The 15,984-nt window shown below is 41.2% G+C and overlaps 1 protein-coding gene across 6 annotated transcripts in view; it reads right to left on the bottom strand.

Annotated features, from left to right (window-relative positions):
- The window catches only part of SPATA18 (spermatogenesis associated 18), a 48,248-nt gene extending 38,296 nt beyond the window's left edge, over positions 1-9,952 (bottom strand). For 4 of the 6 annotated variants that reach the window (XM_038400954.2, XM_038400952.2, XM_043513861.1 and 1 more), the window contains exons 1-3: positions 9,512-9,951; positions 855-960; positions 621-736 (exon numbers count right to left, since the gene is read on the bottom strand). In XM_038400954.2, the coding sequence (XP_038256882.1) occupies positions 621-736; positions 855-960; positions 9,512-9,598 (309 nt within the window). In that variant the 5' untranslated portion in view covers positions 9,599-9,951. Of the gene's footprint in view, positions 1-620; positions 737-854; positions 961-9,511 lie in introns of all 6 variants that reach the window. The other 2 variants (XM_038400958.2, XM_043513862.1) reach the window with 2 other exon arrangements.
- Between the last annotated feature and the right edge of the window lie 6,032 nt (positions 9,953-15,984).

Genomic DNA, 15,984 nt, shown 5'->3' on the forward strand with positions numbered 1-15,984 from the left:
CAGCTGAAATATTGTAAATAGCACCTTCTGTAAATCTTATGAATCATGCAGGGGAAGAGAAAGGGAACACACACCCCTGCTATCCTAGTCCTCAAAGCTAGGTGCATGGCGGTATCACGATTTATATTTATTTCCTGTAAAAAAATTTCTCACAATACATGTATTAGAGCCCAAGCTTCTGAAGAATGAAAACTAACAGTTAGAAGGCATGAGACCTTATGTGCGCCCCTCAGTTCACATGAAAAGTTTCACAAAACACTCAATTGCTTCCAGTACAGGTCTGGCATAAAGTCTTAGGGTGATGTCACAGCAAACTTATAATTAGCATATTTCTTTACCTTGATATATAAGAAACTAGTTTCTTGGACAAGACAAAAGAGCTTAAGGCTTGCTAAACTAATTTAGTCAAATTAACTTCAATGACTTATTTTATTCCGCTTTTAAAGCTTTTTTTTTAATGACATAATTGTCACAGTTAACAATGATGGCAATAGTTCAGAAGGCAAACTGTGAGAAAACACTATTTTAGTTAGTAAAAAAAACCCCAACATTGATTTTTAATTGCAGAAAGTCTTTGATTTATATATTTTTATCATCTTAAAAATAAACATTCAGCATACCTGAATGAGAGAAAGACTGGTTTCAAAGGGCCTTCCCGAAGTAGTACTGGAAAAACAAGTCCCCAGCCATGGCAAGAGACGAGATTTTATTGTCTCTACACCTGCATAATGCCCACCTAAGAGAATACATAAACCAGGTATATGTGAGAAAATCCAGAGCTAAATCTTTAGTCTGCACTTAAAAAGAAAATGGAGGTGATACGTACAAACCATAGAGACATAGAAAATTCTCACCTTCTCGAGCTGTTTGATTGAGGATTGTGAAGAGTTGCCCCTGAATCATGGAGTTCATTTCTATGATTTCACAACATCTGTTCAGATTCTGATCACATGAGTTAATCTGTAAATCAGAAGAATTAAAACATATGTTTGGGGTTTTTGTTTTATTTTGTTTTGACTTTTCTAACTAATTATGTTTATGATATACATTGAACATGATATAAGAGCTTTTTCTATAACTTTGTCTATGACGTCATTACAGCTTCCTAAACCACCATTAGAACGTTCAGATATTTCCAAGGGGGGAAAAAATAACACATAGTGTTAATAGTTACAGCAAAGAGCTGGGAGTCAGGAATTCAAGGTCCGATTTTCAACTCTATCAATGACTTACTAGGTTAAAGAAATCATTCACCCTCTCTATGCCTCAGCTTTCTCCATTACTAAAATAGATACAATAACACTTACCTACCTCATGGAAGTGTCATGAAACTTCATTAATGTTTAAAAGGTGATATAAAATCATTGGATGAAAAGTCCTATATAAATGCAAAATATATTTCTATTGACTAACTGAAATAAACCACACTTACAAGGTTACTTTGTTGCACCGTCAATAGTCACACATAGCTTACATGTGATTTTATCTGTTTTTAATACATATTGAAACAAAGAGTGTTCAAGACCATCAAGAAACTAGCATTATGTCCTTGATACAAAAAGGAGAAAAAAAATTACGGAAAGCTATCAACTATCTCATGGAATTACTGGAGTTGGAATTGGTCCAGGATATTACTGCTAATGCTACATCTGTCGGGAAGAGCTCTAAAGCTGCCAACAATGACAAGTGGTCAGAATTTCTATTTACATATCACATCTGAAATAACTTTACCTCAAGGAGTACAGTGCCCCTAACACTATACTGGTGTACTGGTACAGTACTGCCTCAGCAAGGCGACTACAATATACTAGCAAAAATGGTTACTTACCTGTGTATTAACTGTTGTTCTTTGAGATGTATTGCACATATATAATTCGTCTGCAGGTGTATGCGTGCCCTAATGCATGCAAGCTGCAACCTACACCTGCAGTAGAATGTATGTGAGCACAATCATTCAAAAGAGAATCATCACTTTTTATAGTGCAAGGGCTTTCTCCAGAAGTTTCCCCAACCAATTAATTACCTTGACTGATCCAACCTATATTTTCAGATCTGATAAGATGTCCCCTTGGGGTGGTATGACTGTAGATATGAATGTTGCCTAAAATTCTCCATGTTCATATCCCCATCTCCATGGCAATTAGCATGGAGGTAGGAGATTGGGATACAGGCCTGTGAACCAAAATTACAAGTTGGACACCAATCAGCTGAATTAATTACCAAAATTAATTATATGGATTTTTATGATAACGGAAATGTTCTTGATTTTAATTAACCTTTCAAATCCTTCAATTTTTGGTGTTTGCTGAAAGGGAGCTTAGGACTATTAGTTCTTGGGGTGCTGAGGCCAAACACCAAGTGCACTGTGGATACTGAGCTCCCTTAAAGCTAGCTCATGACATGAAAGCCAGCCTTTGAAATGGAGCCTTTCTATTGCCTCCCTCGAAAGAGGGACCCAAGGAACAAGACAAAGGCCCAAGATAATGCAGTGTAGTCTTTGTCTCCTTTGCCTTCTGTATAGAAGCCGCTATGCTCCCAAAAAAGTTGTCTATAAAGTAAGACACGTCCTTAAGTTCTCTGGATCTCCAGGCAGTGGCCCTCACCATTGTATCATCTGGATTAAAAGTTACCCATACCTGATGCCCTTATGATCAGCTTCTTAAGCTTCTGGCATTTCTACTGAGGAAGAAAATCAAACAAAATAGAGGCTTCTTCCATTGTTCCACCTGACTCTTGGTCATGAAGGACTGGTAGTGAATGACTTGGAGGATTGCAGTCACACTGATAAACTTTCTCTCTAAATGAATCCCAGCACTGCAGCTGAGGATTTGGGGTACAGTACCATAAGTGTGTCCAGCCTCTATCACTGAGCTCCAAGAGGCGTGGGAATGAGACTGGGGAAGACATAGCATGGGGCAGTCTTAGGGAAGGGTGTACTGTTTACTGAACTTTCTTCAAGCCTGGGACAGCTCTGTAAGGGATCTGCCATAGCTTTATCACCAACTTGTCAAAAATAGGGTGCAAGGGTACAGCAACACTATTGGATGGATGTGGTTTCCGGTCCAGTTACCTCCTAACCATGATCTTTGAATATTTCTGACCTGGTTTTAATGGAAAAAATAATCAGTGGTCATGGAAAACTTCTGTAAAAATTGAGGAAAAGTAGGATCCTCTGCCACAAAGTCACTGTCTTGGTATTCTCATAGTGGAGATGTATTTGGCATCAGGAGAGTCCTCTGGCTAATCTAAATGCAAAGACCATCCCTCATCACCCTGATCCTCAGCTTGATTCTGCTCCAATAGCTTGAACTGTACAGGTAATCGGGAGCCTGGAGTATCATCAGGGTTCTGGGAAGCATGGACACTGGTGGCCAATGCAAGAGGTGTCAATGTAAAGGCCAGAGCTACTTGCCCAAGGAGTACTGACTCTTGGGATGCAAGAGTAGATTTTGGTCCAAACAGAGTTCCAACTGCACTGAGATTTCTTGCACCCAATAACCAAGAAAAGGAATGCTTTGAAGCCAGAAGTGATTAGACCAGATTTCCAAGCAAACATGGATACCTGGAATCACCACCTCCTTCTCCTCTTCAAGCGTCTGAATGCAGAAGTGAAAAAATACAGAGGCCTTGATATAGAGCAACCAGGAGTCAGAGGCTTTGGCAAAGGCATGTCAGGGAACTGCTAACTATTGTTGTGCCCCCTGTCTCAGACTCCTGCATAGAGATTCTGCCCCAGTCCATTAGCCTGAACTCAGTACCACCTCATCCTTGGGCTACACTGGTGATGATGCTGCAGGAGACTTTTAAGTTGAAACAGTCTGACTGGGATTACTGGAGTGAGGAGCAGGTCTGAGCAAACCCGGCTGTCCCTGGCATGGTGTTCCAATGTTGATCAGTTGTAGAAAAACTCAGCTTTAGCTTCAAGGATTTACCCTTTAAATCACTCTGTCCTAGCCAGTGTCATGCCAGACTTATAGGAGTCTCTATTGTAGGGATGGGCAAACTTTTTGGCCTGAGGGCCACGTCAGGGTTCCAAAACTATATGGAGGGCAGGTGCAGTCATGGAATAGGGGGCAGTTGGATAGGCATGGGAGTCCCGGGGAGCCTGTCAGGGGGTTGGGGTGTGGATAGAGATTGGGGCAGTCAGGGGACAGAGAGCGGGGGGGGGTTGGATAGGGGTTGAGGGTCCCGGGGGGGGCACTTAGGGGTGGGGGATCCCAGGAGGAAGCGGTCAGGGGACAAGAAGCAGTGGGGATTGGATGGGTCGGGGATTCTGAGAGGGGCTGTCAGGGGATGGGAAGTGGGAAGGGGCAGATACGGAGTGGGGGCCAGGCTGTTTGGGAAGGCACAGCCTTCCCTACCCAGATGTAGTGTATTAAATTGTTCCCAATAGGAATGTGCTACTTACAGCTGCCAGTCCTGATGCTCCGTAAGTAGCACATTTCTATGGGGAGCAATTTAATACACTACACCCAGCAGCTCTCACAGCCATGCTGCCTGGCAGGAGCTCACAGCCCCGTTGCCCAGAGCGCTGATGGCATGGCAAGCTGAGGCTGTGGGGGAGGAGCCGGGGGCTAGCCTCCCCAGCCAGGAGCTCAAGGGCTGGGCAGGGTGGTCTCATGGGCCAGATGTGGCCCGCGGGCCATAGTTTGCCCACCTCTGCTCTATTGGGTACCTCCAGGAAGACTTAGAGACACTTTCCACATCAGGGCATGTAGTGACACATGCAGGCAGTTTGGTACCCTGCACATCATTGTCAAAATAACAGATATACAAATTGTCAGTCTTTGACATCGTTGTGCTGTCAAGAGTTTGAAACCACCACCAGTTTCGTCCCATTCCTCCCAATTGCCAGCATGGGTGTGTGTTGAAGGAAGTGCCAGAACAAGTGGAAAAACAAGCACCATGAAAGTTGCTAGGTACCCTAATAAAAAACTGTGGTACCTTAACTGAAGCGTTGGTGCGCAAAGAACAGTGCTGACACTGAGGTACCAAGGAAAAAGGAACCCAGGTGTTGTTTAGAAAGTGCTGAGGCACTGAGAACATCAAAGCAAAAAAATGGCAAGCATCAAAACCTTCTCTGCACCTGTGCACAGAGGCAAGTGCCAAAAGCTGAGAAAAAACAGACACAAAAGGTGGGAGCAGACGATCAACAGATGTGTTTTGAGATGGTCAAGGCAAGAGCCTCAGTACATAGTACTGATGAACAATACCTGACTGGAAGTCAGAGAAGGGATGGTAAAAGATCCCTGAACATTGTTGGGACTTCAAAGGAGCTGGAGCAATGGCTAATGAGGTGTAATCTTCTGTAGGGAGCTCCTTCAGTGACCAAGGTCAAAAAGGAACTGGCTAGTGTTCAAAGGGCTGCATTTCTTCTCAACTCAGATGGTACATGATCATTATCTACCCCACTATCACTCCCCTCAAGGGCTAAAAATCCTTAAATTCCTGGGAGCTCTGCCAGGCCCATGTTAAGAAACTAAGGCCCAAGAATAAGAATCTTGCAATGACAGCATCTTTAGGGAAAGTTCAAACACATTGTCCTCACTTTTAAGGCTCTTCATAGCTCTGCCTTTTATCTAAATCTCGTCTCCCCTTTGCTCCCCATCTTGACTGTTCTTTACCCACTCCTCTCTCCCTATCCGTTCTCTCTTCCTCCTCCCATTATCTCTGCTGTCTGTCTTCTCACACTGCCCCCCTCCATTCTTCTCCTGCTCCATTTCTAAAGAACTCTCTGTTCTTATTGAAACCTGGATCTCTCCTTCTAAACTGCCCTCCAAAACTGCACTCCCTCATGGTGGTCTCTCTTTCTCTAAAACATCCCACTCAGAGATGGCCTAGAAAGATTGTTTGGCATACCATTTAGAGAAGTTCTAATGCACTGTCATCCTATTTTCATATTCCTCCTACTTCCAGCTGTCCCTCCCTGCCTTCCAACTTCACTGCCTTCTTCACACAGACTCTATTCACCCCTCTTCCTCTATGTGGATGTTATTGTCCCCTACCCAAATCCTCCATCCTCCTTCTTTGATTTTGATTCCCTCAGCAGCCTTCCTCTTCCTCAGTGTCCTCAACTTGTCCACCACCTTAAGTTTGAATTTCTCATTCTTCCCTTCAAATCTATTGCAATATACATCTCAGCCTTGTCCCTTAAAACATGCCCTCTCGTCCTGTCTGTTCTGCCAACTACATCAGCCTCCATGTCTCATTTGTCTCCTGCCACTATTTCCATGCCTTTTTTCACACAGCCCCCTATGCATTGAATGTCTTCCCAATCACGATTCACCAATCTACTACCCCGTAGCATTTCCCCAAACTCCTAAAAACTCATTTCCTTCGATGAGGCCCACAAAAAGCAAGTTATTAATTAAATGGGGGGAGGGGGCAAATCCACCCTCTTCTTTGGCTTTCCCAAAGCAACATTACTTCTCTGCATCTGGCTTAGATTTGCACATTCTTGGGGCAGGGGTTGTCTTCATTTTTATGTTATGTATCGAGCACATTGTCTGGGCTCAGTCATAATAAACAATTTCCAGCACCTGGAATGTCATCCTACTCCCTGTGAACCAAGTATCCTCACTCTCCTTCTTCAAATCTATCTCTTTGACCTTGCTTTCTCACTGTTAACTCATGAGCTATCTGCTTCTTTCCTCTTTTCTCAGTCTATATTTTACAATATCAGACCTTACAAAAAGTCTATATAATTCATGTTATTTGTATTTGTTTTAACTCTCAGCCCTACTTTTTCTGTCCACTTCCTTTGTCTTACTTTCATGTTCTATGTTTGTCTAATTTGCCTTTTAAATATCTGTTTTAAGCTCCTATATATCACTTTGGTACGTAAGCACTAAATTATGGTATGTATAAATATTACCTCCCCCAAACAAATTATAAATAAATGGTTTTCAGACAAACAGACCAGAGATTAGAATATAGAACACTAGTAGCAAGGAGAATGTATTTTACTCTGTATTTGACTATTTCCTTGAAAATGCATTTTTATCTCAAATGTGCTACAAACAGCAGTTACCATCTGCTCAGGTTTCTGGAGTTTATATCACAGTTATAAATGCCCCATCTCTGCCAATGACAAGCCAGCCAGCCAGTCAATAGTCTGGGATTTAAGCCAGTTAAGAGAGCAATTGTATAAATCTACTATGTCGCACCACCCTTACTTAGCCAAGAATCACACATATTCCTCTTAGTTTGGGTAACATATGTAACTTTACAATTAGAGTATCTGGTAATGTTGCAAGATCAGATGTTGCAGTACATTTAGGGCAAAAACTTCTGTATTTAAATATCTGAGATTGATTAGTGGTTTCTTCGCTCTTCTGCTGTGAAACGCATTTTAGGTTAATTGTTTCTATTTGATAAAAGAAATTGCACACATTTTACTTAACCAGAGACCAAGTCAAATCCCTTGCCCCCCTCAGTAAGCTACTTCAGTCAGCTGTGTTTATTTTACGGAGTCAGCTTTCAAACACTATGGAGTAATAACAATTCTGTACTAATAAAAAGTAAAATAAAATAAAATAAAATAAAATAAAGAAACTCTGTAAGTCACTCCATTCTCAGACAGACAAAGCAGGCAGGACACTGAACAGACAGTACTATAATAAAATAGAATGCACAATACTGAAATAAAATAAAAACACAAATATTATGGCTTCATTCAAGACAAAAATAAAAAGAAGTTTTAGGAAGAAAAGAGAAAAAGCCATCCAGGTCAACAAAACAACTGTTTCTTGTGGTTTATCTTATTTACCCACACCCACACCCAAAACTTGGCACAGTACCACAGGTAACATTTAATAGAACAGCTACAAAGAACATTCAGTACCATGTTCAACAGTTATGTTATCTGCAAGGTATAACTTCATTTTGGTACTAAGTTATAATTGCAGTATCTTTTCAGGAATTATACAACAAAAGCAGTTTAATAAAAATGTTTCAAACGTGAAATAGCTGTAAACTGAATTTGCTCTCAGAAAACAAGTCATTTGTTCTGGTTTTGAATTTCTAACCATTATTAATGGGTCTGATTTTTTTTTAATGGGAATTCATAGTTCTCAAACTGATATGCCTCAAATGTGTGACACTGTAATCAGATACAGTTAAAAATATCTAGAAATTTTAAAAACTAACAAAAAAAATCATATTCCATTTCCACAGCAGCAACTGGAGATGGGGAGATTCTTACCAGAGGCCTTTGAGAACCTTAGCAGAACAAGCTATATTATCTTGATGCACAGTCTGGTTGCAAGCAATAAAATATTTCTTGTCTAACTTTTCTCTGTATTTAAAGGTCTTCTTCTATTCCTTGATGTTTATGATATTCAACAGTTTTCAGTGCAGCTATTGTGCTTGGATATCTAACACGAAGTGTTTTCAAAAATATTTGCACATACAAGAAGTTATAAAAATCAAATGGAGGCCACTGTTATCCTTTCTGGGAAAATATATTTTTGATGGAGTATTATCACTGTGAAAGCGTGTAAGTGGTCCTGATGAGTTTGCAAAGAGATGTGAATTTGCATTTTGGCAACTGATTTTTACTTTAATCTGATCAGATGTGTGTATCAGAGCACCAAGAGGAGATGAGGGGGAAATCAGCAGTCTCTGCTGCAAGTTGTTTCTGGCCTGATAGGATGCATTTATAGTGTCAATGGGTGTCAGTAACTAAGCAACCACAACAATGTCTGAAAACCAGCGTCCTTGGTTACTGCTTTCCCGGGAAATCACTCGAGGTATCCAACACTTAGCGGAGCCGCTTCACACAGATTAGTCCCCGCATCATAGCCTTTCTCCAGTAGCCTAAATTTACAATCTGAAGCAGCCACCATTATCCTGTGCGTTCTTCCCCCATTAATTTAACAAAGTAGAAATGTTAATTCCTGAGCTGGCTCACTCTACAAAATCCCTTAGAAAGCACAAAAGTAGAGACAAGAAGCAGCACATTTTCACTCCACTGTATGGGGTGGGGTGGAAGATTTCTTTTTCATGGCAAAACACCTTTGGAGGAACAGTAGGCGAGTAAATGATAGAAGGCTTGAGCAGCATCTTCAGACTCCCAAAACAAACCCCCCGTGAATCGACTCGCTTTACCGGCTCGCGGCGGCGAACGAAGAGAAGGCGTTTGCGATGAATCACACACATACTCAAGTGAAAAGAAAAGGAGGACTTGGGGCACCTTCGAGACTAACACATTTACTTGAGCATAAGCTTTCGTGAGCTACAGCTCACTGCATCGGATGCATTCGGTGGAAAATACAGCGGGTCACTCTCCTTACAGTGTGTATGATAAACCCCATTGTTTCATGTTCTGTGTGTGTGTGTGTATCAATCTCCCCACTGTATTTTCCACCGAATGCATCCGATGAAGTGAGCTGTAGCTCAGGAAAGCTTATGCTCAAGTAAATGTGTTAGTCTCTAAGGTGCCACAAGTCCTCCTTTTCTTTTTGCGAATACAGACTAACAGGGCTGCTGCTCTGGAACCTGTCATACTCACGTGGTAATCTTTATACCAGCTCTCCAGCTTCTCCTGCAAGATCCTGCAGCTCTCGCTGTTGATTAATCTCCGCAAGCTGTCGGCCATGGTCACACAGCGACGGAGAGCCGAGGGTGGCCGAGGCTGGGGCTGGGTTAGCGAGGGGAAGGGGAAGCTGTTGTTTCTTTCCCGACGGGACTAACAGCATAGATGGATCCTCCCCCCTGGGTTCTCTACATCAGCCGCCCCAGGGCACTAGCCAGGGAGGGGTTCCCCGCGGCCGCTGGTGCCACCGCCTCCGGCCAAGGCTCAGCGCCGCTTCCTCCTGCAGCCGCCCCGCTAATTTGAGCATTTATACTCCGCGATCGTTAGACAACCTGACGTTTGCTGGGCTCGGATGCCAGGGACGCCGCGACTGCGCGAAGGGGGCACTTTTTCGTTGTAGCAACGCGGTAAACCCGCCTCCCTCTGCCCCAGCCCTCGCCTCTCCCCCGGAGAAGCTTTAACTCGGGCGGCGGGAGGGCTCCAGCTAATCGCTGACTCCGCGCCGGGAGGAGGAGGATGTTTTCCGCTGGGGAAGGGGCAGGTCAAAGACGTGCAGGCGAGGAGTTTCCTCAGGACCCATCCGATACCGGCATTGCCTCCCCAGCCTGTCTCCTCGCCTCTTTTCCCCCGGGAGAGACACTCTCGCTTGTTTCAGTTCAAGGCGCCTTTAAGGCGCAGCAAGACAACAAAGTAGCCTTTATTACGCATAAGAGATGCAATTTAATTTGGATAAACAACCACCTATTGGGGCTTGGTTTTTTTTTTAAAGGGCGTATTCTCCCCTTGTTCCGCTAGCAGATCCCCCATTCACACCCAGCCTGGATGATCCGGCAAGAACATCCCCCAAAGGATGAATTCCGGTCAACTATGTGTAGGTCCGCGGGACCGACTAAGCGAGCGGCAACTGCCGCCTTTGCTCCCGCTGCCTGGCACTTCAAATGTCCTGAAGTCGCTCTAATTTGGCCAAAGGATTTCAGGATTTATCTCCCTAAGCTAAAGTGTGATCAACTGAGACTGAGACTGAGACTGAGGGATCAGCTCATTCAAAAAGTGCTCCAGACAGGACTTGACTGATTTGCTGTCTGAAAAGTATCAGGACTCTTTGCTGTTGGCTTTCTGAACACTGTGAAATTGCCTCTCATAGCAAAGAAAAAATTCTGCAAAGCTTTCCTCCCTTGTGCCTTTGATGCTTAAAGCTGAGTTCAGACCCACAGGAAATGGATCACAGATTAAGCAGACAGGATATCATAGAACCCCACCCCCAAAAAAACTAGTCACTGGGCCACTAGTGGTCTGCAAAGCACTTCTGGTCACAGTGTTAATGGCTCTCCTCCCTATTTCCACCAGAAAAAAACAGAGCAGATGGGATGGGGAAATGAAATGAAGAGCAAAAGTAAACCTGTGATTAACTTTCTTCAAAAAGGACAAGATCCTACTGCACTTAAAGACAGCTAAAATAGCTAATTATTTCCTTTATATTACTTCCCTATATAAACAATTATTGTAGTTGCCATTGGGAAGCCATAGGAGCCTGAATGAGACAAAAGGTGATCTGCAATTACAAATGTATGTGGATATCCTCCATGTAACAATCTCTCTAAATTGTGGTCCACAATATGAAAAAGTTTGAAAGCCCATAGTCTTTGAGTCAGCACTCGTAAATGAAAGACTTCTGTTATGAACAGGCTAAAACTGAGCGTTTAATAAGTCTATTTCAAGAACCAAATTAATCCCTGAGAACCATACTGAAATCTTCAACATTTTGAAGAATCAAATGTGTTTTATGGCCTTACATCAGACAGCATTTTCCTGTTCACGAACGATAAAGAGTAGATTTTCACTTAGGATGGCAGAGTTCCACAATCGGTGTGCCTTCACCAAAGAACGAGTGTGTGTGTGTGTGTGTGTCTGGGAGAGCAGAGTAGCAAAAGAAACAAATCAATTGTCCATTTGAATCAAGTTGAATGCTATTCTATTGAGCCAGATTCTGTTTTGAGATCTTCACATTAAAGACCCAAGAAATGGAAGAATGTGTGCTTTACTAATTATATTTATATTTCTTATTAATTATTATTATTATTATAACTGAGACTAGCCTCTGCATCAAACGATTGTTCTGCCAGAACCCTGTTATCCTTCAAAAAGTGTGCTAACACAGAACTATGTGTTCTGCCCTTGCAATGGAATAGCTTAAAAACAGGGTGTGGGAGATTTTGGCACTGCATTCACACAAACTTATATCTATTTCTTCACCTGCAAAATATCTAGAGCACACTATTTAAGTGTAATTTACCCCACACTGTGGAGGTAATTACTAGCATTCTCAGGTCTCTATAGATGTGTAGTCAATTGGCAGGTGATTTTACTTATCTTTCAACTAATTCAGCTATTCAAATGCAAATGGTAACAGAGAAAGGATAGATGTACTGTATCATACAGATTTGGGACATTTATTGGAGAATTTGGATACAAACAGCAATGAATGGGATTAAAAATAGAGATAAATATTACTTGGTTTTAATCTGTGACACACAATGTTGTTCCACTATATTTCATATTACTTAAAACACTGTATTCATTCTTCTCAGCCCCAAGAAAGTTAAAAAAGATAAGCACTTATGAGCAGTAATAAAATGTAATGTATATGAAAATAAAGAGCCATATGATTCTTGCTGTTAGGGGATGTGGAAGGGAGTAAAAAGGGAGAGAAAAGCCTTCATGGTGTAAAAAGAGTGTAATCTGTCTCTCCAAAACATGTGCCCCCTGCCTCCTAAACTGGTTTGCACAAGATCTATGAGGTCTAAAAGGGAATGGACATAACATGCTGCCCTTTTGTAGGACATGGATTTTTCCGGCAGAAATGTACATAGGAATTGTCTCTGTGTGATTCTCTTCTTTGTCTGAAACCACTCTCTAAGAAGAGAGTAGAGTGCAAGAGTCAGCCAACAAGAACACAGTTTAACAGCTATATACTGCTACAATGAAGGGAATTCTGGCCCTTCATGGCCTACTACAGGGATGGGCTAAGGTCCTGGTGGGTCTGCATAGATTTCTCAGTAGTTCTAATATAGCTTATGCTCAGATAAATTTGTTAGTCTCTAAGGTGCCACAAGTACTCTTTTTCTTTTTGCGGATATAGACATGGCTGCTACTCTGAAACCTGTCAGATCTCAGTGGTTCAGGAGCCAAATTAGCAATCAACATTACCCAAAAGAGCCATAGTGGTGTGAATTCATTGTTTCATTTACTATTTATATATATAATTCTCACAGCAAAATGACTGACCAAGTATTATTATTTTATCAACTACAATTGATTAAAAACATAGTAAAAGCATCCTGATTTAATTATTAACCAATCACACAGTGTTTTAATATCATGTGCTGCAAAAAGCAAAGAGACACACAAAAGATCCACTTGCAGCTCTGGAGCCTCAGTCTGAGTATCACTGTTCTAATGGATCTATTGGTTTTACAGGCACGCATTTTCCCTTGCTGTGACCCAAATCCTTCCCCAAAGGCTAAAATGTCCCTTTAATTCTGTGGGTGCTAAATCAGAGTTTGGGGCATGTTTTACACTCCCAGGGACTTATACCTAGGAGGACAACATGTGAAATTCTGGAACAGCCTTCCGAGGAAAGCAATGGGGTCAAAAGTCATATCTGGCTTCAAGACTAAGCTTGATAAGTTTATGGAAGAGATGATATGATGGGATAGCCTAATTTTGGCAATTAATTGATCTTCAACTATTAGTGGTAGATATGCCCAATGGTCTGTGATGGGATGTTAGATGGGGTGGGATCTGAGTTACTACAGAGAATTCTTTCCTGGGTGTCTGGCTAGTGAGTCTTGCCCACATGTTCAGGGTCTAGTGATCACCATAATTGGGGTCCAGAAGAAATTTTCCTCCAGGGCAGATTGGAAGAGGCCCTGGGTTTTTTTCACCTTCCTTTGCAGCATGGGGCACTGGTCACTTGTTGGAGGATTCTCTGCACCTCAAAGTCTTTAAACCATGATTTGAGGACTTCAATAGCTCAGACGTAGGTTAGGGGTTTGTTACAGAAGTGGATGGGTGAGATTCTGTGGCCCGCGTTGTACAGGAGGTCAGACTAGATGACCATAATGGTTCCTTCTGACCTTAAAGTCTATGATTCTATGACCCAAAGTTTCTGAACCCAACTGCCAGCAGAGCACATGCAGACAGACAACAGTTTAACCTTACACACTTCTTTTTTCAAAAAGGGCAGAATGGCATCTCTAGGCAACTATTTAAAATCAGATCCAAGTTGGTAACGACCAAAACGTACTATTTACTATTTGGTGGCCTTTATGCACTGACTTGGTGAATGGGGACATCATCCGTATGATTATTGCAGTTGCTCAGTAAAACTCTGGCACATCATGCTGGAACAATTTTTTTTTCTGATAAATGAACAGAATGAGGAAGACTAGACCTAAGTTAGGAGAAGTGGCTTGGTGAACCAGCTCAGGAAAGGCAACCCACACCAAGAGAGGTCTATGGAAGAAAGCCCTGAGATGGCTGTGGAAGAAGCAGGCAAATGAGGCAGGCTGGACATCACTATGCAACTGTATTAAGGGAAGAGCTAGAGAAGGATAAAGAATATGGAAAAGAGAAGAGAAAGGAAGATGTTGTCTTGTTACCTCTGATATCACAATCTCACTGGGGAGAGTGAGACAAAAGGAGAGAAGAGTGATGATTTGTTGACTTACCTCTGATGTCACAATCCCACTGTCCAATGAGATATTCATGGAATTGAAGCAGAAGATATACCTCTGATGTCCCAAGTCATCCATCCATCAGTGAGCTGTTAGAAGGGTTGACTAATTTTCATTCTCCAAAGTGAAGTACAAAAAGTGAGCTAACAGTATTGACTGGGAATAGCAATTTAGATTGTTTAAAATTATTTCACTTTTAATCATCTAAAATATTAGTTACATGGAAAAGGGCATTTGATTTTTTTTTAAATATATGATTTTTAACCTATGCCCCTTTTCAATATAAAATAACATTACTTCAATGTTAGATATTTTCTAGCAGTTAATGATTAGCTGGGTTAAAAGACCAGGACATAAGAGATCTCCAGCAAGTTATGAAATTGTATTATTATTATTTAATTTTACTGGTATGCTAGATGTCTTCAAATCAGACAGGAAGTATGATCCCTGCCTCAAGGTGCTTATCAGATAAGGCACTGATCCTGCAAACACTTATATACATGCTTAACTTTACTCATATGAGTAGCCTCAGTAAAGTGAATGGGACTACTCACATGTTTAAAATGAAAACATATGCATACATGTTTGCAAGACTGGAACATAAATTAAACATGAAGTAACAAAAGAAAAGCAATATAGCAGAAAGGAGTGGGGGTGAGAGCAGGAGAGGGTTAACATCAATATGATTATTATGGTTTCTCAGTTCATTGAGAGCTAATGCACAGCCTAATGTAGTAATTAAGCTTTTTAAATTTATTTTATTTTCCTAATGTGTGGTTCAGTTGGCTAATTTCATATAGACTTCACAGCAGAAGTGATAGAAAATTTCTTGTCAAGTACTATTGTTTAAATGGAATTATGTCTGTGCCCAGAAGTAAAAAATCATACACGCCCATAACAATGCCCTAAAGATACCCTTAATTTTCCCTGTAAGTTGCAGTGTGATTAAAGTACTGCAATGACTTCCTAGCAGGACATATGTCATATACAAAATCATCACCGTAATTGACAACTTGTGGACCATCTGAGCAGAGAAGTGTGGGTCTGACTTGATGTTAAGTGTTGTATTGAATCTCTCACTATTAAGAACTACACTATCCTTCTTGTCTCTCTGGCTTGCAATTTTAATCTCAATGTTTACTTTACTTGTTCCTTCACCACCCATCTCTAGTTTTGCCCTAAAACTGTCTGCTTCTTTCACTTAAATAAAACAAAAATTATTCTGGAATAAGAGTGCCTTTTTCTGGTTTATCTTATACTGCTTGCAAAGCAACATTAGCAAAACCAGGGAATGACACTTTTATTCTAGAATAAAAGCATCTACACAGGGAGGTATACTGATATAATTATGTCAATAAATTTCCTTGTATAGACAAGCTTAGTCTTATTTCACATTGATTACTGTAAACCTCTAGTCCTCATACACCTTTCAGGATTCTACCACTACTTCGTGTACAGCTGTGATCTAAAAAGATGTTAGGATGCATAAAGAACAGGATGGAGAATAATATGGGAAAAAATATAATGTTATATAAATCAATGGTATCCCTTCATTTGGAATACCGTGCAGTACTGGTCACTCCATCTCAAAAAAAGATATTGTAGTATTAGAGGGAGTTAAAAGAAAGGTAACAAGAATGGTTAGAGGCAAGGAAAAATTCTCATATGAAAAAGGTTGAGATTATTTACTTTAGAAAGGAGACAAGTAAATGG

This window comes from Dermochelys coriacea, chromosome 4, assembly GCF_009764565.3.
Source record: "Dermochelys coriacea isolate rDerCor1 chromosome 4, rDerCor1.pri.v4, whole genome shotgun sequence".
NCBI lineage: Eukaryota > Metazoa > Chordata > Testudines > Dermochelyidae > Dermochelys > Dermochelys coriacea.